The following is a 25,564-nucleotide window of genomic DNA, read 5'->3' as shown; positions in this document are numbered from 1 at the left end:
TCTAGCTTTTAGGTAAACTAAGCATTAGGTACAGTTCAGTGGTAGGAATAGACGAGCATTGTTGGCCTGAATGGCCTGTTCTCGTCTTACTTTATATTATGTTATGTTATGTTATGTTATGTTATGTTATCACTTCTTACAGAAAACGGTCACAGAGACACTTGACAGTGTGGAAGAAAAGAGCAAGAACAGAGCAAAAACCAGGCCTGAACCCCCAAGTAACAAGCACATGCACGTTTGCTTTTTTTGGTTCAGGCCTGGTTTTTGCACTTTGCTAGTTCAACAGATCCACTATAACACTTTCTCTGAGAAAGTAAATTTCCATTTACTTTCTCAGAGATTTGTGAAATTGATTAAAGAAAGACAAATTAAACTCAATGGTCAAATCTCCCAAAATCAGCACTTGGCAGTTAATTTTTCATAAATGACAGGGATCTACGGCTGTGGTAATAACGGCCTAGAAGCCTCAGGCCAGTTCTTAGAGGTGTGTGCAGGTACAGGCTCCCTTAGTATTCAGCTGCAGACTGGCAGGCCATAAGGAAGGCCCATACTGCAGGCCTGATAACAAACAGCAGGCCTAGAAGCCTCAGGCCAATTCTTAGAGGTGTGTGCAATTACAAGCGCCCTTAGCATACAGCTGTAGATAACACTGAGTCAAACTGCCGGTCAGATATATTACTATTATTATAGATATATTAATATATATATAATATATAATATTAATATTAGATATATTAAGATGAAGGAATGGCCTTTTGATAGCACAAACATGTATTCAGTGCACAGCATTCAGGCCTGGGCCAACCACTGGACAGTGGAGATGTTGAAAAAAAACATACTGGTCTATGTTAGTTGGATGGATTGTCAGTCAGAATTGCTACATGCACTACATGGCCAAAAGTATGTGGACACCTGATATCCAACATCTCATCCAGGCCAGTCAAGTTCTTCCTCACCATAGGAATCCAATATCTGCCAATGCGACTGTCATCTAAACGCACAGTTCTAAATTTCCTTGTCATTACGATTTGCATGTCATCCAAAATGCAACATTCTCATACTTATTTGCATTTGAATGATGCAAAACTGTTGCCTCACAGCAAGAAGGTTGTGGTTTCGAATCTCGGCTTGGGGCCTTTCTGTGTGGAGTTTGCATGTTCTCCCCGTGTCCGTGTGGGTTTTTTTCCAAGTACTCTGGTTTCCTCCCACAGTCCAAATACATGCAGGTAGGAGGCTCTAAATTGCCCATAGCTATGAGTGTGTGAGTGAATGGTGTGTGTGCCCTGCGATGGACTGGCCAAATGTCCTGGGTGTATTCCTGCCTCTCGCCCATTGCACGCTGGGATAGGCTCCCCCGACCCTGCTCAGAATAAGCGGCTATAGATAATGGATAGGTGGACAGCTATACATTCAGTAGAATTTTAAAGTATTGCACATTGACCAGCTTACCATAGTTCTCTGGCAGCAAATGAGGCACTAAAATTTAAGATCTGGCAAATTCCAGTTCCTCCAGAGCCAGCTGACGCTTCATTAATGCCAGTTTGGCTCTCTTTTTGGCAACAACCTCCTCCTGGAACCTCCTGTCTTGCTCAAAGGCATCTACCATCACCTGCTTGATGTCTTTCAAGACCTCCGGTTTCCCCATCTCCAACTGAAAGAGGTCCTGGCTGCACCCTGAGATGTGGTCACGGTGGTCTCTCCCCGTTGGAGAGGAAGGCTGAGGGTGGGGTGGTCTCAGTGTGGGAGAAACAGAAGGGGAAGGCGGTTGGCAGGATGAGCCGGGTGGAGATTCTGACCCTTGGGAGACACCTGATTGAGGGGGATCATCATAATTGGACTATCAGGTAGGGATCCTCCATAAGTAACAATGGGCAGTGGGCCCAAGGATGGTCTAGGCCCTCTCCTTTTGAATTTGAGGATGCACTGTTCTTGCCCCTACCTGTTTGGTGTAATTTGCGCCTGTACAGTGCACCTCTTCATTCAGCTATACTGGAGAAACCTTATTAATGTGCATTTGGATCTACTGAATAAGGTGGTCTTATTCTTTTCCACCATGTCCAGAATTAATTTGATTTCACCCAGCTGAAAGGATGCCTTTAGTGACCATTTTGATTGAGTGGCCATGTTTCATAGATCTATGGGTTTTTTTGGTTTGTTTTTGTTTTTTTTTTGTTTTTTTTTTGGGAAGACCACGGTTTAATTATTAAATACAGACGTTCATTTGTAGACAATGATAACAGCTGAGGCGCAAATGTTTGCAAATGCATGACTGCCGAATCATGTTTTGCCGAAACCGAAGACATTCTTATTCAGAAAATGTTTAAAACAAAATTTGTCTAATGCTAGTCTGTCTCGGGATTACTAACACATTCACATTAAACTACATAATTTATGGTCGTTCAGTATTAAACTACGTGAAAACAAGGAAGATATAATGGAAGTCTGCCCTTTACAGATTTCTTGCTATCCACGTTTAAAAAAAAAAAAAAAAACGTATATAACACAAATGGGTAGTCTATGTAATTCTAAGTGTATCAATGCTAATATTGTATTTTATGAAGTTCCTTTTAGCTACTGAGCTATTGTAACTGCATTTCCAATCAGTTATTATCAAATTGATTAATCAAACTTTTCAGCGCCTTTCAAGTCACCTGTTGTGCTAAAGATACACTTAAATATCGTGCTTGCTCTCTGGTACGTTAGTTTGCCTGTTACACGCCACACGTGGGAAACAAATGTCTTCAAGATCGTAGTTTGAAAACAGTCTTTACCGCTAAGATCATTTGGTAATGGGAAACGAAGCCCAGGTTTTTTTGTTTCTTACTGCAATAACAGGCTAATGGGGTATTGAGGCACATCTAATTCCAATGAAACCACAAGAATACGGACTGTTCCGGCTATGTTTTTACCCAGTATTCTGCTTAATACTGTCTGATCATTTTGAAGTATTGTGATGAAAAGGTCAGACAAATTAGTGAGCAAAAATACAAAATCAAGGAAAAGTTTATTTAACATTGTGTAACAGACATCAAATGTAATTGTAAAAGGTTAAAAACAAAGAGCAAGGTACAGTCGTCATAAATACTGTATATGACAACAAGGTGCCATGAACTCTGTGAGTGAACTGAACTTTAGGTGGGAGTGTAGGGTAGGGATGATGGGTTTATCAAACGAAGTTGAGGGTTTGATTCCCAGGTGGGTCACTGTTATCGTGACCTTGAGCAAGGGAACTGATTGGAATTGCCTCAGTAAATATCCAGCTGTATAAAATATTTTTATGTATAGGTATTTGGTGACCAATATATGACAGCAAGTGGCCAGGAACCAAAAGGGTAAAGCCACACATCCTCAAATGAGAAACGACTTCCCAAATCACCTCTATTCATTTCAATGGGAGATTATTTTTCACAACTGCAAGGCATGCTGGGATAGAGGGCAATGCGAGGGTGACCCAGAAGGACGGGGAGCATGATGCAATTACCAATCAGATGAAAGATCAGAGGTGTAAACAGTCTCTGATTTCAAATTTTATTTCACCATTTCGCATAGATCTGCTTGCCCTGCGATAGATTGGCGGCCTGTCCAGTGTGTATTCCTGCCTCTCACCCAATGCACACTGGGATAGGCTGCAGCTCCACCCGCGACCCTGCCCAGGATAAGCGGGTATAGATAATGTATGGATGCATGGACGTGGATCTGTTAAGGAGGACTCGTTAATTATTGCTGTGTGTAGATTTCCAAAATATACAGTCATTTAAGTGAAATGTACATTTAAGGAATTTTGTTTTAATGAATAAAGAACATGCCCACAAGCAGCTGCATGTGGGCTTGGAGAGAGATGCCAGGGGGTTTCGTTGGAGGATGCGTGGCTTTACCACCAAGAGTGAACAAGAACTTAATTTGGAGGGCAGTATAGTATAACGGCTAGGGAACACGTTGTATCACTTTTTACGTAACTGGTGTACGTCACTCTGAATGAGTGTCTGATAAATGCTAAAATGATAATAGGAAAAGGGCTTGAATTCTCCAGGCGGAAATAGCAGCATTCTTGTTATGCTGAAAGAGAACCATTGTGCAGACTTTTCATTGTACTTTTAAAGTATAATTCCTCCCAGTCGAATTACATTTGAGCTCATTTAGGTTATTGTCTTTAAAAATGTGTTAAAGAATTAAACAGGTCTGAGACTACTTCGTCACTAGCTGCTGTGGTGTTAACTTATTTTTGCAAGTAGCGAACAGTTTGAATATCTGGACCCTGATGGCTTGAATAGTAATTCCATAAACTACAGGATTACATAATGGGGGAAATATCACAAAGTGCAGGGACATGAATATTCGAGCTTTATGAGGCACATGACTCATGTTGAAACGACTTGAAATTATTTCAAATAAGACTCCCACAGCATAGTTAATCACGGCCAGTAAGTGTGGGGTGCATGTTTGAATGGCTTTGGCCTTAGATTCCTTAGAAGCAGACAGGCAGATCCTGAGTATTTGTGCATATGAAAATAGTATCATGAGCAGCTGTGGAACAATAACTAAAAAAGCAACAACAAGGCCTACTATGTTCTGAATAGAAGTTTCAAAACAAGACCGCTTGATTAATTCAAAGTTAATACAATAGACCTTTTCTATGATCCTGTCACAAAATGTAAGTCGTGCAGCTAATGTAAAATACACTGCAAAAACAACGCAAGGATAAATCCAGGACAATGCAATAAGTGTGCCCACTTTTCTATGAGACATTAATTGGTGATAGCGTAATGGATGACAAATGGCGACATACCGATCATAGCCCATCACGGCTAAAATACTAAATTCAACTGAACCATATGTTTGTATGCAAAAAATCTGTAGAAGACAAGCAGTCAGAGATATTTCATAAGTATAAGACATTAAATTAACAAGTGCCGATGGGAATAAAGATAAGCTGCCATAAATTCCATTCACTGCTAAATTACACACAAAAAAATACATGGGTTCATGGAGACCTCGCTCAATGTAAATTACTGTAATAAGAATTGCATTGGTTAATAGCAAAACGATAAACAATATCAGGAAACCTGTGAAGTATACATATCTATGATCTTCCAGTTGAGTGTATGCCTTCAATATGAATGACGTCACCACTGATCCATTCTCCATGGTCTAGTTGCACAATGAATCCTACAGAGAAAAATCACATGGAATTATTTAACTTTTTTTGTTTGAAAAGGAACAAGAACTGGCCTTTTTTTTTAAAAAACTAGGATTTTGTGAAAAATGACATTAAGGCTTTACAAATGCTTAGCCATCCATGGAAGCTTTCAATTGACAAAAAAATACTAACATAACTAATTCATTACCAAAATTCAGATGTTTGTTCTCTCAGCAGACGGCCTCTGTTGAATTAAATCACCAGACACACTTAAATATCAATTTAAGATCGGATGTACAAACTACCTAGATTGTTTTTATGTTCCTAAACTTAAATAAAATTGTCTTAATTCACAAGGAAGAATGTGAGGGTTTTAACATGAATAAGCCATGCAACTGAGGTCCTGACTCACTGTTGTCATTAAACATCACACGATTTCTACTGTTGGGGTGTTAACTGCAGTGTCCTGATCAAATTTCCACAAAACTTGTATCTGCATTTGGTGACCTAACCACAGCACCTTATTGACTACACAATCACATTCTCTGGTTTCATCCCAGTCGCATGTAGCGCTTTCCGGGTCAGGGGTATTCGCCACAAACTGTGTGAGGGTTGTACGGCGAAATTCTTTGGTGTAGAAAATCTATTTTGATACATTTTCATCATCAGCCATGAAATGGGTCTCAAAAATTGGTCAAATCATGTAGGGGGAGTTTTTAAAAAGTAAGTTTTTTCAAAAATCCCAAAATTGTGAAAAATCCAACACGGCAGAAATCATGAACAGTAGAAGCTATATTCTGCAGGAGTCAAGGAATCGGCAAAAAAAAAACAAAAAAAAGTATCTAGGCCTTACAGCTTGTGAGATACAAATCAAAATACAAAATGCCTTGTTTTATAGCGCTGAAATGTGGTCATTGTGGAAAGGGTTTTAGCGACTGAGTAGTGGGTGAAATTTGCAAGCTATCTACCAAATTTAGCTCGCTCTATGCCTATGAGATCCAGATACTTGTAGGGAATAATAATAATAATAATAATAATAACAACAACAATAGTGTCTAGCAACTACAATAATAATAATAATAATAATAATAATATTTACATGAGGAAGGTCCTGTCATGTGTAATGTGTGAGAGAAATTGTTAGCAAAAATATAAAATTCATACATACCCACAGATATGTCATTTAATATTTGCCTCCTTTTAAATGATTGTATTTTTACACGTTGTAACTCGTATCCCTGTTGTGTTGATACTCTGCAGGCAACACACTTAAGATATGGAATCTTTGCTTGAGCTTGTATAAAGGACGTTTTACACAGGACAATCCTTTTTATAAAGGACTGATTGCAACACACCGGTATTAGTCAGTTGGTGATGTCATAGCTAAATTACGTTCGATACAATTACGGTTACACTGACACTACAGTTATAATTAAACACTTAAGCCCAATGGTATTCACACCAACACCATGCAAGTGTATTAAAGGAGAAGCAGCAGGAGAGATGTTTGGAAAAACACTGGAAATTTTAATTTTGACTGCACAAACTTTTTAAAAATTTTATTTGAAAGTTCAGCATCACACGTTAAACAAACTTATCTTTGTCTTTGGCCTTTTGCTAGTCCCATTCTCAGATGGATATCCCACCCTTCACTAACTGTCTAAGTAAATTTATTTTTAAAAAAGTAGGATAGCTGTTTCATCTTTTAATAAAATGTTTTTATTGGCTGGCAGTTAAATACCAGTAAATATGTGGTGCAAAGTCTGAGTTGAAAGGCGAAATGCCACTGTACACTGTCAGGATCATGGTCCAAGAAATAAGTCATGGCTAACCAAAGTTACTTATTGAGTCCACTTTAATATCTTTCATCAACATTTTTAATTCTCTAAGACAGACCAGATCCTTCAGATTTGTCACATTTTGCAATCAACAAATACATGTTTTCAATGTACAAAAATGCACTTTGATGTGCAACATGAAGTTTTAATGACTACATTCCCTTCAGATGGTAAGATGAAAAACACAGGGCCACATTGCATGAAATTATTTAGGGAACACTAAGTAGCATTGCTTTGGGATTAAGCTTGTTTAATTTGTTTAAGCTAAGATAGCCAATATTGTTTGTTGTAACTTGGCCTCATTTTTATATTTGAGGGAGAATACACCAGAACACAAAATCAAGGAAAGGTTGATTTATAAACATTGAGTCATGGGCATCAAGTGGGATTTTATTAGGTTAAACACACAGAACAAGGTACAGTAGTTGCCAAGAACCATGAGTGAACCAGAAGTTCATTTGGGGGGGGTAGTGTAGCATAATGGTTTTGGAGCAGGGCTTCTCACTTTTTATGTAATTGGTGTATGCCACCCTGAATTAGAGTATCAGGTAAATGCTGAAATGAGAATAGGAACGGGGCTTGAATTCTCTTAGGTTATTGCCTTTGAAAATAAGTTAAAGAATTAAACTGGTATGAGACTACATCATCACACCTGAGGTGTTAACCTATTTTTGCGAGTAGTGAACAGTTTGAAAATCTGGACCCTGATGGCTTGAATAGTCATTCCATAAACTACAGGATTGCATAATGGGGGAAATATCACAAAGTGTATGGACATGAATATTCTAGCTTTGTGAGGCACATGAATCATGTTGAGACGACTTGAAACAATTTCAAATAAGACTCCCACAGCATAGTTAATCACGGCCAGTAAGTGTGGGGTGCATGTTTGAATAGCTTTGGCCTTAGATTCCTTAGAAGCAGACAGGCAGATCCTGAGTATTTGTGCGTAGGAAAATAGTATCATGAGCAGCTGTGGAACGATTATAAAAAAAGCAACAATAAGGCCTACTATGTTCTCAGTTGAAGTTTCAAAACAAGACAGCTTGACTAATTCATAATAAATACAATACACCTTTTGTATGATCCTGTTACAATATGTAAGCTTTACGGCTAATATGAAATCGATTCCAAAAAGAATACAAGGATAAATCCAGGACAATGCAATAAGTGCACACACTTTTCTACGAGACATTAATTGGTGATAGTGTAATGGATGACAAATGGCGACATACCGGTCATAGCCCATTACGGCTAAAATACTAAATTCAACTGAACCATATGTTTGTACAGAAAAAACTTGTAAAAGGCAAGCAGTCACAGATATTTCATAAGTATGAGACGTTAAATTAACAAGTACTGCTGGCAGTAAAGATAAGCTTCCATAAATGCCATTCACTGCTAAATTACACACAAAAAAGTACATGGGTTCATGGAGACTTCTCTCAGTGTAAATTACTATAATAAGAATAAAATTTGTTAAAAGAAAAAGCATGAACAATAGCAGGAAACATGTGAAGTATAGATATCTATGGTCTTCTAATGCCGTGTACTGCATCAATATGAATGACGTCACCACTGATCCATTCTCCATGGTCTAGTTGCACAGTGAATCCTACAGAGAAAAGTCACATGGATTTATTAACCACTTTTTATTTGAAGAGGAACAAACATGTAAATATCAATTTAAGATTGGATGTATAAGCTGAATGCCTTTTATATAACATTCATATACTTGAAGAAAATTGTCTTATTTCTTGAATGAATTATTATTGTGACATGAATAGATTAAAAGAGCCATGCAGCTGAGATCCTGACTCACTGTTGTCATTAAACACTGCATGGGTCTATTTCTAACTGTTGGGGTGTTAACTCCGGTGTCCTGATCCAATTTCCGAAACACTTGTGTCTGCATTTGGTGACCTAGCCCCAGCATCTTATTGATTACACAATCTTTGTCCTCTTCTACCCCTTTTACTTTGACACATTATAATGCTATATGGCTGATTTTTGTGATTGATTTATTTAATGTAAGAATAAAAAAATAGAAAACATCCTTGTTCCAAAGCAGCATACATGTACATTTGATGACACATGAAAGTGTTACTAATGCAGAAATGCACTTATTCCTGGATGGAAAAAGCAATTAACTTATAACAAATTTGAAATTACAGACAACAGAATAAATTAAGACCCAACAGGAACGAGCAAAATAGTGTGTGAAGCATTGAACCGAAACCATATACTACACATACAATATCTGTAGGCAAAATAGAGCACATGCATAGCCAGGCTTTACATATAAACAACACAACACATGCAAAGGCAAGACAATACGCATCAGAGAAACATTGATAAATGATAGCCAGACATTAAGTGTGTACAAAGCAAATCGTCCAATCCAACTCTATTTTTAAATATTTGGTTGCACTGAATTGATTTTTTTTTTTCACTTCAAGAACAAACAGACAAATTCTAGACTTAAAATGGATTCAGTTTTCCCCATGTGAAGGGAGATTTTATTGTCTGAAACCCACTGACTAATTCTGGTCACTTCTTTACTGAGAATCTTTTCAGCAGTGTCCTTTCTCTTGTTAGAGACAAGTAGTGCAGAGTCATCTGCATATTAAATCAATTTTCACAAGCAAGCTGTTGGCATATTAACAATGTAAAGCAAGAAAAAGAGGGGGCATAAGACGCTACCCTGAGGGACCCCTATTCTACTTCTATAATAATAATAATTAGACCCACAAGTGACAAGTAACGTGGCCCAAGCAACACTGGGCAAATGGTGCACAACTGCACAGCCTTGTGTATCGTTTGTTGGGATGTAATGAATAGTACAAAACACCTGACTCTGTATTTTGACATATAATATAAAGGTGGCCAAGTAGTTGAGGAGTTACGAGTGGAAAATTTGCATATGCTTCATCTGATGGTGGCACTGTAGAGCACAACTAATTGTACTCAGTAAGCTTTGTGAACTTCAGATGGGACACATATGGGTCACATGCATTATTCAGAGGTTACATATCACATTGATTTTATCCATATTCGCCACAAATTTTGAAAATATGTTTGGTTTCTTTTCATAACTTTTGATCTGTGAAAATTTCATACAATTCACATACAGAGTTTCCCTCTATGGTGTATTCGCCATACATTTTGTGAGGGTTGTGCGGCAAAATTCTTTTGGATCAGAAAACTATTTTTGCAGACGTTTCATTGTCAACCATGAAATGGGTCTCAAAAAATTATGACAGTCAGTCAAATCATAGGAGGCGTTTAAAAAAAAAAAAAAAAAAAAAACGCTTTTCAAAAATCCCAAAATTGTGAAAACTCAAAAATGGCAGAAATCGTAAACAGAACAATAGAAACTGTATTCTGCAGGAGTCCAGGAATCTGCTGAAAACAAATATTTCTAGGCATTACAGCTTGTGGGATACACACCAACATCTCAAAATGCCTTGTTATAGTACAAAATGTGGTCATTGTGGACAGCTTCATTTCGGTCGTTATTTGGTGCCTGAGTGGTTGGTGGCATTTGCAAGCTATTTTCCAAATTTGGTAGCTTTACACCTTATGGTTTCTAAGATCCAGATGCTTTTATGGCATTATAATTCTAATTATAATAATCACAACAGGTTCCAATAACTTTTATAATAATAATAATAATAATAATACTGAAGCAGAATAAGTTATTGTAATACTAATAATATTTACATCAGGAATTTCCTGGCGTGTGTAATGTATGAGAGAAAGTTTCTACCAAAGTATAAAATGCATACATACCCACAGATATTTCATTTAATGTTTGCCTCCTTTAAAATGATAGTATTTCCGCACGTTGTAACTCGTATGCCTGATTGTGTTGGTTTTCTGCAGAGAACACACTTAAGATATGGAATCTTTGCTTGAGCTTTTATAAAGGGCTTTTTACAAAGGACAGTTCTTTTTATAAAGGACTGATTACGAAACACCGGTATTAGTCAGTTGGTGATGTCATAGCTGGTTACATGCTTACAGTCAATGTGATACTACACTTATAATTAGGCACTTATCCCCCAGATGTGTTAATCCCAGTGTGATGCAGTGCAAGTGTGTTCATGGAGAAGCAGCAGGGAAAATGTTTGAGGAAACTGAACATGTTCATTTTGGCCACACAAACTTATTTAATTTGAAAGTTTTAAAGAAGGCATGACCCATCGGTTTTTGGAATGTCTTTTCAAAATTCAAAGCTAGTTCTAGAACTCCATTGCTTTTAATTACTAAGTTACTAAATTACTAATTAATAAGTAGTTTGTTAAATCAGCACTAGAATGTTCAGTAAACATTATATTCACATATTTGTGATCTAAATCCTTAAAGGTGTAAGGTTAAAGTTCTACATTAAACATTAAACTAATCTATCTTTGTATTTGCCCTTCTACATTTTTCTATCTCAGATGGTAAGACCAACTTTGGCTAACTGTCTGAGTAAATACTTTCAGAAAAGCAGGATAATCGTTTTAGCATTTTTATAAAATGGCAGTTACAGTACCCAGTAAGCACCACAACCTGTCTCTCACTTCCTGAAATGTCAGCTATGTTTGCTGCCCATTAATTCAGCAGCTGGGTTCTCACTAAAGAAGACATGTACAACTGTTGCCAGGTCAGTTTTATTTACCAAGTGTGGCCCACGGTTTGCAGTGTGCAGGCTAGAATTTCCAAAGCAGTTGTCGGTGAGGTCAGGAGGTCGGAAGCCGCAGAGCCAGCAGCAAATAAAATCCAACGATCAAAGATAGATACTGCAATTTCACCAGCGGCCCAAGACACAATTTCTCAGTGATAGAAAGGGTACAGGCTAAAACTTTTCTGCTCTTATGAGTAGATTTGCTTCAACATCTATTTGTGGCCAGGCATGCTCAGATTTTGGGCCAAATCTCCTGGTTCTTTCTGGAGTTCATGTTTCCACGGGCAATAACATGAGCCCCAAGTTGCAAAACAACCACATAACACCAAACAGCCACCACCATATTTCACTGTAGCAATGACACTCTCGTCAACACATTCATTCTAGACACTAAACCAGCTGCTTGTCTATCGACACTACAGTCGAATCTCATCTTAATCAGTAAAAAAGAAAAAGCTTATAAATGTTTTTTTGTGAGACTTAAGCAGGGCCCAACCCCCGTCCCCTCGTATTGTGGAGGTCGCAAGGTTGTGCACTACATTAGTTACAGTACCTGGAAAGCACCACATCTTGTTTCGCACTTCCTGAAAGTTCAGCCATGTTTTCTGCCCATTAATTCACTTTCTGGTTTCTCACTGAAGAAGGCAGATCCAACTGTTGCCAGGTCACTTTGATTTACCAGGTGTGGCCCACGGTTTCCAGTGTGCAGGCTAAATTTGCCAACACAGTAGTTAAGAATACACAATCTTAAACCAGTGAGTTTAAATTGTACAGATTTTGCTGTATATGAAAGGCCAATGCATGGGCCTGTAATTCGTTCTGAGCAGCTGATGGAATTCCCTTTCAGCCAAACTATTGACTGTTGGCTTTCAAATGCGATCATTTAAAAAGAGGCAAGACACTTCATCATGACCAGGCCTGGAGTCAACTTATTGTTTTTGCTACAAAATAGATTGAATATCTTGACTCATGGCTTGAATGCTAATTCCATAAATGACAGGATTAAGCACTGAACGGATTATTAGAAGTTGCAGGGACCTTTAAGTGACCCTTAAGTTGTACTACTTTAAAGGGGAGCAATATGAACACATGTCAAAGGGCACTAATGCAGATTAAGCGGTCAGTTCGTCGTTCGAGAATCAAATCAAATTTGCTTGAAACTCTGGAAAATTAATCAGTTTGGTTGTCTCTCTGTTTCCCCTATGATCTTCCCAGCCATATTTACAATCCTTGACAGTTTGCTCCGATTTGACAGTTTCGCCCCAACTTGCGGTAACAAGCAGAGATATTGTAGGTCAGAACACTTTTGATGAGAAGGTGTTCACCTTTCTCGAAAGATGTAGATGTTGTATAGCCTCAGTCTACTGTCTAGTAAAGTGAAATCATTCACTGTTTCTACAGGTTGGTCATTAAGACCTGATACAGTGCCATCTTAGTTGAATATGGCATGAGCCTGTGGCACCACCTATAGGCTAATGGTTGCAGTATGTGTATTAGCTCCTCCACTTTTTCATTAGAAACATGAAATTTGGCATACATGCATATTGCTTTGTATTGACACAACCTGAGAGGATACCATTTACTCCTGGCATTGTGAGAGCTTGTAGCGCCGTCTTTTTAAACTTTTTAATGGTTTCTAGGTTTGTGTGTGGATGGGGGCTTTTGTGTGATAACAACTTCTGCTATCTACTGATAATATTCTGCCGGTCTTGCCGCATGGTACCACCCTGTTTTATTATGATAATTATGAATGTGTCCCTGTGATGGGTTATATACACCTGAACCACCATAAGGGTTGTGATGACATCTAGCAGTCATATCAGAAACATAAAAGTTCCAAAGATATTTTTTTACATGCATTCCCTAATTCTCTAGGATGCTTTAAAGGCATTTGCTGAAGTTAAACAGAAACAAAAAATCATTTCAGGTCATACGGACCCTACCATAATAGGAAGGTCAGCAAAGCTTCAAGATAATGTTACCATTATTTCTTAGTTATAGCCCAGCATGTTTAAGCTATTTAGTTACATGATCAATGGGAAATTAAAACTGGGCCATAATAAAGAAACATTTAGACCACATTTTATTGACATTTTCAGTGGAAATTCAGAACAAATTTGACAAAACTTCTCTCATCAAAGTCAGTGTGGCCTGAGCCTCCTCTCCAGCTCACAGGGAAACTGTATGAAGCACTCAGGGGTCAGAGTCCCCAGGCTGTCCAAAGGGAGGTCATTATTCCCTCTCTCTCTGAGACCCATCACCCTCAGCTCCTCACTCCATCCCCACTATAATCTACAGGGAGCTGCTGTTGTTCACTGTGTCCTTTTGGTCTCAGGTGTGAAGGGCTCTAAATTGCTATCCAGGGGATGAACATGTAAAGTGGACTAATGACCTCCTGTAATGTCTGGTGACTAATGAATGATGGACTAATAAACATGTTTATCACTTAATTGGTTCTGTCTGCTGTTGACCCTCAGAGAGAGAGAGTCATCAGATCCATCTACCAAAGGGAGTAATCAGTTCACAGATCATTTTTAAAGAAAAGTTACAAAAGTTACATCATCTTGCTTTGGCCTTCTCCATTAAAATAAATGAATAAGCTGTTGCAAGGAGCCAAATTCATCTTAGTTCTGAGAACAGAATTAGAGAAAATGGAGATATTGGTTCAAAGTTTGACACTCATGTCTTGACACTGAAATTAAAAAGAATTGAACAAATGTATGAGGTTTCTGGTAAACTCACTCATTGAATTGCAAAGCCAAACTCAAACACTGTCACTCTAGGTTATATAGTTTATATATTAAATTATATAGTTCTAAATAATGTTTGTATCTGGGATGTGACCAGTATGTTGCCATTTGTCATCAATTTCACTATCACCAATTAATGTCACGTAGAAAAGTGTGCCCACTTTCTGCATTGTCCTGGAATTGTATAGTTTTTGGGCTGTAACAGCACAACATACATTTTGTGAAATGATCATACAAAAGCTGAATTGCATTTACATTGAATTAGCCAAACTTTCTTGTCTTGAAACATCTTTTCAGAGCAAAATTGAATTTGTTGTAACTGTTTAACGTAACATAACATAACATAAGACGAGAACAGGCCATTCAACCCAACACTGCTCGTCTGTTCCTACCACTAAACTGTAATGCTTAGTTTACCTAAAAGCTAGATAGTATGATCTGCAGCTGCTCGTGATGCTATTTTCCAATGCACAAATACACAGAATCTGCCTGTTTGCTTCTAAGGAATCTCAGGCCAAAGCTGTTCAAACATGCACCCCACATTTACTGGCTGTAATTAACTATACATTGGGATGCTTATTTGAGTTTATGCAGTGTTGTTTCAACACGGTTCATGTAATACATTCCTGTCCCTTTTCTTTCTGACATTTCCTCCCATATTTAATCCTGTCATTTATGAAATTAATATTCAAAACATAACAGTTCAGATATTCAGACTGTTTAGTGGTAAGAAAAATAAGCTAACTCTACTGCAGGTGATGATGAAATGGTCTGATGCCTATTTTAATTATTTAACATATTTTGTTGAGCCAATAGCCAAAAACGAGCTCAAATGCAATTATTTGCAACAGGATAAGAAACATTTTATTGTTCTTCAGAACATTCAAGCCCCCTTTCCCGTTTCGCATTCATTTGGACACTCTAACGCAGGTGATGTATAGATCAATTGTCCATATAAAAAAGGAAACTAGTATGTATTTGTTCTTTGTGTGTGTCTATTGCTAACGTAAAATGGATGGACCTTCATTTTGTTAATACAGTTATGTGTAACAGGAATACCAAAAGACAATTTCAAACAAAATATTTTCATTCATATTGTCAAAAGCTTAACTTTTTTATGTTGATATTTACGATTTTATATTGGAAAATTTCCCATTGATTAGCATTGATAAAACATTCTGAATCTGAACAACACACCTGCAGCTGACGTCACATTTGTCGATACAGACCGTCTGTAAAACCTCTAATGAACGAAATCTCTGGCAAGGTGAGTAACATTAGCAAGATCAATGCGAGTAAAACCCAAACTGATATTAGTTAGTTTTCTGTTAGCCGGAAATTAACTAAACTACCAAGCATCTACTACTACCAGTGCATGGACTACACGTAAGGAATAAACCACGACGGGCTGTCCTGTTATTGGAAAATAATGTACGACCGCCTAGGTCACTTAACCACCCCGGAAGTACATTATTTTCCAATAACGGGACAGCCCAGGGGTTTATTCCAGTTATACAACCGGTTACCAACAATGACTATATATAGTTATTTTTATGTTTATTGATTTTGATCGACTTATTCAGCTGAAATTGAAATTTTCTTTGAGCATATTGTTTTACTGTTGTCAAGCAAAACTCTCATGGGTAGTTCTATTTGGACCCTTGTTATGCAAAACTCTAAATCGGGTGTTCTGTTTGTGCGGTTGTTAATCAAAAACCTCTGGTCATTATTTCTATGAAAACAATGATTCTATCAGGAAAAAATAGTTCCTTCTCGTTTTATACCATACAATCAGCACTGATTTTGGTCATTTTTGTGATTACATTATTTAAGAAAATTGCATGAAACCATAACCTAATCAAATTCATCTTCCTATCTCTGTCTTGCTTGTGTGTCACGCAGTGTAGACATCGTCTTTCTAAGACCATCTGAAACCAGGTTTGAATGCCAGCTAGCTTTATGATTCGCCATCAGTTGTCACCTAGTCAATATTATAATTCAGCTTTAGGTCAAAATGGTGTCTCGGCATGCTTTTTATCTCGTCTAGGTAGTTAGTTGGCTAACTCTTGAATTATATTCAAAACAGCGGTTACTATAAATGCAATTGTTCACAAAGTGCAATTGTTCACTTTGTTTGCTACTAAATAACTACTACTAGTACAATACTTTCAACTACGGGAAGTCAATGTGCACTATTACTACAATTTGTCATTTTGCTAGTATTGCTACCAAGCTTGGCGTTTTCAAGCCAACTTAGTTTGTCCTCAAACTTTCTAGTTTTACTCTGCGGTCGAGATGGTAAATCACAAAAAGGTGGGTTTGCCTAGTGATTTTTCTCTTATGCAACAACAGAAAATGTGATGCGTACTGGGGACTACATTTATTAAAATGTCAAAACAGCTGTTCTACTTTTGGAATTCATTTACTCAGTTAACCGATGGCAGTTTTGCCATCTGAAAATAAGACTCGGAGAGGACCTAAGACAAAGATAGATTAGTTTAATGTAGTTTGTAGAGCTTTAATTTATTCTGTTGACACAAAATAGTCTGCGTGGCCAGATTAATATTTTCAGTGTTTTCTAGAGAATTCTCCTGCTGTTTCTCCATTAACACACTTGCCCTGTATGGTGTTGTCATCTTTGGGGGATTAGCTTAATTATAACTGTAGGGGCAATTTAAGTGTGTTGAACGTAACCAAGTTATGACATCACCAACATTGACTACATCCGGTATGTTTACATGGGCTAGACTCTTATAAAAAGCTTGACTGAAGATTCCATTCATCAAGTGTGTTGTCTGCAGGACACCAACACGATCAGGGTTGCAATAAAAGATACAAAAAAAATTTTTGTAGAGGAAACTGATACTAAATTACCAACCTGCTGGGTATGTATGCTTGTTATATTTTTGTTGAAATTTTATCTTAAATATTACACATGATAGGCACTTCAGGTAAATATAATTTTAATTATAATAACTTCTGCTTCATTATTATTATTATTATTATTATTATTTAATAGTAGTAGTAGTCATTGTAGTAGCAGTAAAGTAATATTAGTATAATTTAGCTGCTGTGGTTTTGAAATTTTTACTTGCCCCTTTAATTGCTGTAATAGTAATAATAGCAAATATAGTATTAGCTTGCTCTTTCATATAAACAGATGCCTGAGCCTTGAGAATGATAATGTGCCAGTTCAAAAGGGGTAGAAGTGAGTGACGGATGCAGGCCAGTCAGTATCTGCAGCCAATCAGATGCTCTAGATAGGTAGCCAGTTGTACATGTAAGTTTTATGGGAATGTGATCGGGACACTGATCCCTGGCTGCCCACTACTCCTAAACAGGATGGGTCAAATGCAGAGGACAAATTTGCTTAAATGCAACTTCACTTGCACTATATGGCCAAAAGTATGTGGACACCTGACATTCAACATCTCATCCAAAATTATGGGCCTTAATATGGAGTTGATGCACCTTTGCTGCCATAACAACCAATCAATTTTTCTGGGAAGGCTTTATACCAAGTGTTGGAGCATTGCTGCCGGGATTAGCTTCCATTCAGCCAGAAGAGCATTAGTGAGGTCGGGCACTTATTGGGCAATTAGGCCTGGCTCGCAGTTGGCTTTCCAGTTGATAACAAAGGTGTTGGAAAGGAGTTGAGATCAGGACTCTGTGCAGGCCAGTCAAGTCCTTCCACACCGTTCTCGACAAAACCACTTCTGTATGGACCCTGCTGTGTGCCTGGGGGTATTCTCATGCTGAAACGGCTTTCTCCAAACCATTAGGGAGGCACAGAATAGTCTAGAATGCGATTGTATGCTGCAGCATTAAGATTTATCCTCACTGGAACTAAGGGGCCTAACCCAAAGCAGGAAAAATGGCCCCAGACCAAGGGGTGTCCTGATACTTTTGGACATATAGTGTATAGTGCCTTATAATGTTTAATGACAACAGCACTTCAGTCTCATGACTCCTATGAAGAACTTCCGTTACAATCATCACTTTTTTCTTTATAAATTAAAATAATGTTCTTTGAATATATAAACATAAAAAGATAAACACCCAATGCAATCTAGATAACTTGTATATTTATTCTTAAATTGCCATTTAATTTATTCAGGTGATTTAATTAAACAGAGGATGTCTGCTGTGAGGATAAATATCTTAACCTGCCAATTAATTTCTTACACTATGAGCGTTACATTTTCTTGTCTGTTAATTCTGAAGTCTTAACGTCATTTCTCATTGACTGCTGTGCTGTTATGTCCTGTCACCAATTTTTTTTAGAGGAAGCCGACGATAAATGAAATATCTGCTGGGTATGTATGCATTTTAACACCCTAACTCTTAGAAATTGTAACGTGATATTTAATGACAACAGTAAGTGAGGTGTCAATCATTACAGAATGATTGACACCAAAAATTATTGACACCAATGTAGCTTGTATGTGCAGTCTTGGGGGATAATGAATTGCTTCAGGTGATTTAATTGAGGCCTGTTCAGGGTGTATTCCTGCCTCTCGTCTAGTGCACGGATGGATGGATGGATTTAATTGAATATATGATGTCTGCTTTGTAAATAAATATCTTAATCTGCTTATTCATTTGTTGTCATATTAATGTTACATTTTCTTGTCTGTTAAAGTCTGCTTTACTTTACAAAGTATTTTTAAATGCTTCATTTTTTTTCACTGACTGCTCTGCTGTCATATCCTGGAAGTTGCATCCTAAAATCCTAATTTTAAAAAGCTTAAGTCCTTGTTCCACTAGAAAGTGGTTAATAAATCCATGTTATTTTTTCTCTGTAGGATTTATTGTACAACAACACAATGGAGAATGGATCAGTGGTGACGTCATTCATATTGAGGGCATACACTGAACTGGAGAACCATAGATATCTATACTTCACAAGCTTCCTGTTATTGTTCTTCCTTATGATATTAACAAATATACTTCTTATTATAGTAATTTACATTGAGAGAAGTCTCCATGAACCCATGTACTTTTTTGTGTGTAATTTAGCAGTTAATGGACTTTATGGCAGCTTATCTGTATTACCGTCAGTCCTTGTTAATTTAATGTCTCATACTTATGAAATATCTCTGACCAGTTGTCTTTTACAGATATTTTGTATACACACATATGGTGTAGGTGAATTTACTATCTTAGGCATTATGGGCTATGACCGTTATGTCGCCATTTGTCATCCTTTACACTATCACCAATTAATGTCTCTTAGAAAAGTGTGCATCCTTATTGCATTGTCCTGGATTTATCCATATGTTCTTTTTGGACTTTTTTTCAAATTAACTGTAGAGCGTACATTTTGTGACGGGATCATGGAAAAGATGTATTGTATCAATTTTGAATTAGTCAAACGTTCTTGTTCTGAAACCTCTTATCAGAACAAAATTGGGTTTGTTATAACTCTTTTTGGAATGGTTCCGCAGCTGCTCATGATACTATTTTCATATGCCCAAATACTCAGAATCTGCCTGTCTGCTTCTAAGGAATCTCAGGCCAAAGCTGTTCAGACATGCACCCCACACATACTGGCTGTGATTAACAATGCAGTGGGATGGCTTTTTGAATTTATTTCAAGCCGTTTCAACATGAGTCATGTACCGTATAATGCTCGCATATTCCTATCCCTTTACCTTCTGATATTTCCCCCATTGTGTAATCCTGTCATTTATGGAATTAGCATTCAAACCATCCGGGTTCTTATTTTCAAACAATTCATTACGTGTAAAAATAAGTTAACCCCACTGTAGGTGATGATGAAATAGGCTCATGCCTGTGTAATTCTTTTAACACATTGTTTAAGCATTGTTTTCACCTAAATGAGCTCAAATGGAATTCCACGGGTTGATAGGATCAATAAAAAGTCTGGACACTGGCTCTTTTGCAACAGTACAAGAAAACTGTTTTTATTTCTGCCTGTAGAATTCAATCTCATTTACCATTTACATGTTCGTATTTTACAGAAACTCAAATTCACTCTCATACGCCAGTCACTTATACATAAAATCAGTTTATACAGCTGGATAATGACTGAAACAAATCAGATCAGTTCAGTTCCCTTGCTCAAGGTTATGATGACAGTGACCCATCTGGTGATCAACTTTTGTCCGATGGATGGACAATCAAATTTGTCTCAACCGTGCCTACCGGGGAGAGAGTACGTGCACCTGGGTGTGTTAACTAATCAGCCCAGGTGCTTAAAGGTGTGCTGCTCTCAACATTATGGGGCTGAGACTGTGGTGAATTTGGTCAGTCAGTGAACAGACGACACATCCAAACTAGTACTGCTGAAAATCTGATGGGCTAGTCAGCTGAAAAGTGGAAAGCTGAAAAGCTTCTGCTGTGTTTTGTATGGTTTGTCTTTGTTTTAGTTTGTTGTTCATTTGGTTGCTTCAGAAACCCACTGCCTGTTCTCCTGCATACTTATTTTCTGCCTAAATTTCTGAATGCTGCTGTAGTTAGACAATTCCATACCAACTTCATAATATTCCGCTTGATTCAGAGCGATGTGCTTGTTTGAATCTTTTTGAAATTACAAATAGTTTCCCAAATATTTAAACGTTTTTTGGGGAGACAAATTCCCTTAGAGAATGAATGGAGAATGAAAAGTAAATTTCAGCAATGGCAAATGCTGATCAATGTAATGCTATTTCAGCCAATAGGATACGTAAAAATAGTATGTGTGATGCTATTTCAGCCAATAGGATACAGAAAATTGAAAAGAAGCCATTTTGTGCCAGCGAAGCAAGCCACCAAGTGTATTCATAACAACCAAATACCTATAATATTGGCAGTGTTACAGTAATATCATGACAGACAGGCATCAAACATTTATAAAACAGGATTTCCAATTGTGAATTGTCATGCCATTGCATGAAAACTGCATTTAGCAACTGGTATTGTGAAGCTAGTTGGCTGTGTTATTGTAACCTAGTCTATGTAAATACAGTGCATTAATATTTTCAAACTTCACAAATACCGCACCCCTAACCACAAAAATGCGTAGCTATATGTGGAGTGAGAGCACCTATTATCAGCTGGGGTTGCGTGATAGACAGTAAAGCGTAAAAATATTTGCAAATGTATAAAATAGGCGAAATATTGGTAACAACCTGTACCCGGTAATGTAGAAAAAATGTTATCCTCCGGAGGTTTTTTTTCAGTACTTTCACTATTTAAAAAAAAAAAAAGAAGATTCTGTGCAAATATGTCAGAAGTCGCCCAGTACTAGAATTAGCTGCTAAGGGGACATGTATCAAACTCCCATAGAGATTAATGGAACTTGGCTTTACTTGGTGCCCCTTGTCTTAAAGTTGATATTGTAAAAGAGGCTTTACTAATATAACAAAATATATATGTATGAAGTTTTTTTTTTTCTTCATTTACACAGTTTATTACATGTATTTTTACAGTATGTGCATTTTACTAGGTAATGGTGTCCAGTCCTCTTGAATAAATGTGAAATAAATACGTTGCCGTTTCAGGTGGTCAATAATAGTTATCTACTGTTAAATGTGTATTACTGAAAAGTAAGGCATTAGCCTAGCTAAGATGTAGGCCTATCCTTCCTACAGTCTACTGACCATTGCTAATCTTTTTAAATACTAGTGTATGTTAATAGTATGCTAATTCTGGCATATTACTGTAAGCTGACACATACGAAAAAAGAAACAAGCAAAGTAAGTTTGAAACTGTAAGTTTATTTCTGTTCAGTTTTACAAGAAATTATTGCACCAGTGAAGTACCTGTTACTTCATTTTATGAGTGTGGAAATTAATTGGATCTGTTCGCTATCTGCTAGCTAACTCGTACAAATAAATGTGTGATGAGAGGAGAACTGGACGTGTCGCTTTTGCATTGACACGTTTTGTGTTTTTTATACAAGCCATTACACCATCAGAAAGATTGTCCAACAAGTTTTTTTTTTTTTTTGACCCTGCAATTATGAAATAGGAATTCATTATCAAAGTTAAGTGTTGCATATCTCTTAGCCTACAGCAAAAAATTGAGTGGTGTAGACTGAATAAATGCAGTCTGGACTCTTATATGCTTCTTATATCATTTCGGGCATAACACCTGGCCATAAAATCACTCTGAAGATACACTTGCTGATTTTACATGGAGGAAGCAAGTTAATCTCCCTGTCAACTATTTATTTAAATGGTAAACTGGCTAGCGTCCAAACTGGCTAGCCTCAAAACAGTATTACCTACATGGATATAAAGACTCAATTGCAGCATACTGTCCCTTTCTTCCCTATGTTGAACTCATAGACTTCAATAGTCATTCCTTTTATTCGCCGGAAAAAAACTATTTGCCTTTCCTTTTGTTGCTGATTTGCCTATAATGTCTCTGCTGAGCCAAAGTCTCCCACAACAATTTTCTTGACAGTACGTTTTAATTGACTTGCTTGTGTAACAAACTCCTTTTGTATTCAAATATGTCACTTGATCGTCCATGATTCATAAGAACAGACAAGTTCATTAAGCAGGATTTTGTATTCTGGACAATTTCTTTGGCAATTTCTCTAGCCTGTTAACAGCAAACCGTGGGCCAAACTTGGCTTGGTAAATCAAACTGACCTGACGACAGTTGTATCTGTCTTCTTTAGTGAGAACCCAGCTAGTGAATTCATGGGCAGCAAACATGGTTGAACTTTCAGGAAGTGAGAAACAAGGTGTGGTGCTTACTGTGTACTGTAACTGCCAGCCAATTAAAACATTTATCAAAATTCTGAAATGGCGATCCTACTCATGCAGTTTGGCGAGGGCGGGCTTTCCATCTGAGAAAGAGACTAGCACAAGGACAAAGATGAAGACGGGTTTGTTTAATCATTTTTCTGTTTTGTTGGATTTGGTGACACACGATGACAGGTGGTGACAATAGTTCATTTTCATACTTCAAAAACCAGTTGCATACTTCCACTCAAAACAGAGGGTTTGCTTTGGGGTTTAGCACCATCGACTGTTAGTTTTTTTTTTGTTGGAAATTATCCAGGGATAGAAAAAAGACTGCCTAGAAACAGTCAACAACGTGGTAATTTTGAGCAACGTGACAAACCTAATTTTAAAGAAGAAGTCTCAACAGATGCTTCTCCTTTAAGAAACGTGCACTGTATGGCATTGCTGATAATACCTTTGGGGGATTAGTATAACCAAAGTGTCACTGTAACTTCATTGACGTAACCCAGCTATGACATCATGCTGTGTTTACATGGGCCAGGCCTCTATAAAACGCACAAGTTTGTTGCCTGGAGAACACAAACATGATCAGTGCTACGAGTTACACCATACAAAAAATAATACTAATAAAATAATCATAATAATTTTCACGCAAGCCAGTACTAAATGAAATATCTACTGGGTATGTATGCATTTTATATTTTTTCTGAAATATTTTGGCTGTTTAGCATGCTACACATGTCAGGAACCTCCTAATGGAAATATTACTTCTATTACTTCTACTTCGGTATAATACTACTACTAATAATAATAATAAGAATTATTGTTATTATTATTATTATTATTATTATTAGCAAAATAGTGATTCTACTAATGAGTATGTTGATATGGAATAGTAGGCTGCAATTTATTGGATTAAAACACTGAATAAAACGAACCAAAATAAAAGATGCCTGTGATTTGTTGGTGGGGGCCACAATACATTTCAGGGGTCCTGGGCATGGAGACATTTGGGAACCCCTGGTCTGTGCAGCTTGTATACTCAGTCTTGAAGTGCTGTTGAATTGCTTCCTGTGATTTGATTGAACAGAGAGTGTGTGATGTGAAAATACATTTATAATACTAAATTTGTTAAAATAAAATTATTTTCTATTAATGGCAGCCAAGCATAGCTAATTATTTGCAAAGGCTTAATTTCACTTTGCTCTGCTGACAGTCCTCACATCCTAGTAAGAAACTGCAGTCCTGGTTCCTGTTCGAATGGTCAATAATTCCGTGTTCTTTTTCTCTGTAGGATTCATTGTACAGCTTGACTATGGAGAATGGATCAGTGGTGACATCATTCATATTGATGGCATACACTGAACTGGAAGACCATAGATATGTATACTTCACAGGTTTCCTGTTATTGTTCATCCTTATGGTATTAATAAATATAATTCTTATAATAGTCATTTACATTGAAGCAGGTCTCCATGAACCCATGTATTTTCTTCTGTGTAGCTTAGCACTGAATGGAATTTATGCCACTATATCTTTATTACCCTCAGTACTTGTTAATTTAATGTCTCATACTTATGAAATATCTCTGACTGCTTGTCTTTTACAGATCTTTTGTATACACACATGTGTTTCAGTTGAATTTACTATTTTAGCCGTGATGGGCTATGACCGGTACGTCGCCATTTGTCATCCACTACACTATCACCAATTAATGTCTCATAGAAAAGTGTGCACCCTTATGGCATTATCCTGGATTTATCCATGTACTATTTTTGGACTCTATTTCATATTAACTGTACAGCGGACGTTTTGTGGCAGGATCATAGAAAAAGCATATTGTGTCAATTTTGAATTAGTTAAACTGTCTTGTTTTGAAACTTCTATTCAGAGCAAAGTTGGATTTGCTGTAACTATTTTTGTAATTGTGCCACAGCTGCTCATGATACTATTTTCCTATGCACAAATACTCAGAATCTGCCTGCTTGCTTCTAAGGAATCTCAGGCCAAAGCTATTCAAACATGCACCCCACACATACTGGCTGTGATTAACAATGCAGTGGGTATACTTTTTGAAATCATGCAGACTCGTTTCAACGTGAGTGTTATACCTAATAAAGCTCTCTTATTCATGTCCCTTTACTTCATTATAATTCCCCCATTGTTTAATCCTGTAATTTATGGAATTAGCATTCAAGCAATCAGGGTTCAGATTTTCAAACGGTTTACTGGTAAGAAAAATAAGTTAATAATGTAATATATCTGCCAAGATAATTCAAGCTTATATTATATTAGCATTTATCAGATACGCTCATGCAGAGTGACATACATGGTAAATGGTAAATGGACTGCATTTATATAGCGCTTTTATCCAAAGCGCTTTACAATTGATGCCTCTCATTCGCCAGAGCAGTTAGGGGTTAGGTGTCTTGCTCAAGGACACTTCGACATGCCCAGGGCGGGGT

At 37.2% G+C, this 25,564-nt stretch overlaps 3 protein-coding genes across 7 annotated transcripts; 2 read left to right on the top strand and 1 right to left on the bottom strand.

The window, feature by feature from the left end:
• Positions 1-1,833: 1,833 nt before the first annotated feature.
• On the top strand, positions 1,834-25,421 carry LOC118209069 (olfactory receptor 51L1-like). The gene is made up of 2 exons (XM_035384202.1): positions 1,834-1,844; positions 24,394-25,421. The coding sequence occupies exon 2, from the start codon at positions 24,415-24,417 to the stop codon at positions 25,354-25,356; it is 942 nt and encodes a 313-aa protein (XP_035240093.1). The 5' UTR covers positions 1,834-1,844; positions 24,394-24,414; the 3' UTR covers positions 25,357-25,421.
• Positions 3,623-11,181, bottom strand: LOC118209066 (olfactory receptor 52L1-like). 4 transcript variants are annotated; one of them, XM_035384197.1, is made up of 2 exons: positions 10,768-11,181; positions 3,623-5,166 (listed from the first exon to the last, which is right to left on the bottom strand). In XM_035384197.1, the coding sequence occupies exon 2, from the start codon at positions 5,143-5,145 to the stop codon at positions 4,186-4,188; it is 960 nt and encodes a 319-aa protein (XP_035240088.1). In that variant the 5' UTR covers positions 5,146-5,166; positions 10,768-11,181; the 3' UTR covers positions 3,623-4,185. The 4 variants fall into 4 exon arrangements, with proteins under 4 accessions (XP_035240088.1, XP_035240087.1, XP_035240089.1 ...); XM_035384196.1 differs by lacking the exon at positions 10,768-11,181 and adding an exon at positions 6,306-6,445; XM_035384198.1 differs by lacking the exon at positions 10,768-11,181 and adding an exon at positions 5,346-5,375.
• LOC118209068 (olfactory receptor 49-like) lies at positions 17,199-21,729 on the top strand. Of its 2 annotated transcripts, XM_035384201.1 has the most exons (3): positions 17,199-17,282; positions 18,682-18,713; positions 19,203-21,729. In XM_035384201.1, the coding sequence occupies exon 3, from the start codon at positions 19,224-19,226 to the stop codon at positions 20,166-20,168; it is 945 nt and encodes a 314-aa protein (XP_035240092.1). In that variant the 5' UTR covers positions 17,199-17,282; positions 18,682-18,713; positions 19,203-19,223; the 3' UTR covers positions 20,169-21,729. The 2 variants fall into 2 exon arrangements, with proteins under 2 accessions (XP_035240092.1, XP_035240091.1); XM_035384200.1 differs by lacking the exon at positions 17,199-17,282 and having other exon boundaries at positions 18,566-18,713.
• Positions 25,422-25,564: the final 143 nt, after the last annotated feature.

The sequence above is a fragment of the Anguilla anguilla genome, chromosome 12, assembly GCF_013347855.1.
Source record: "Anguilla anguilla isolate fAngAng1 chromosome 12, fAngAng1.pri, whole genome shotgun sequence".
Taxonomy (NCBI): Eukaryota; Metazoa; Chordata; class Actinopteri; order Anguilliformes; family Anguillidae; genus Anguilla; species Anguilla anguilla.
Note: the sequence above shows the minus strand (reverse complement) of the source record. Positions and strands in the feature narration are given on the sequence as shown.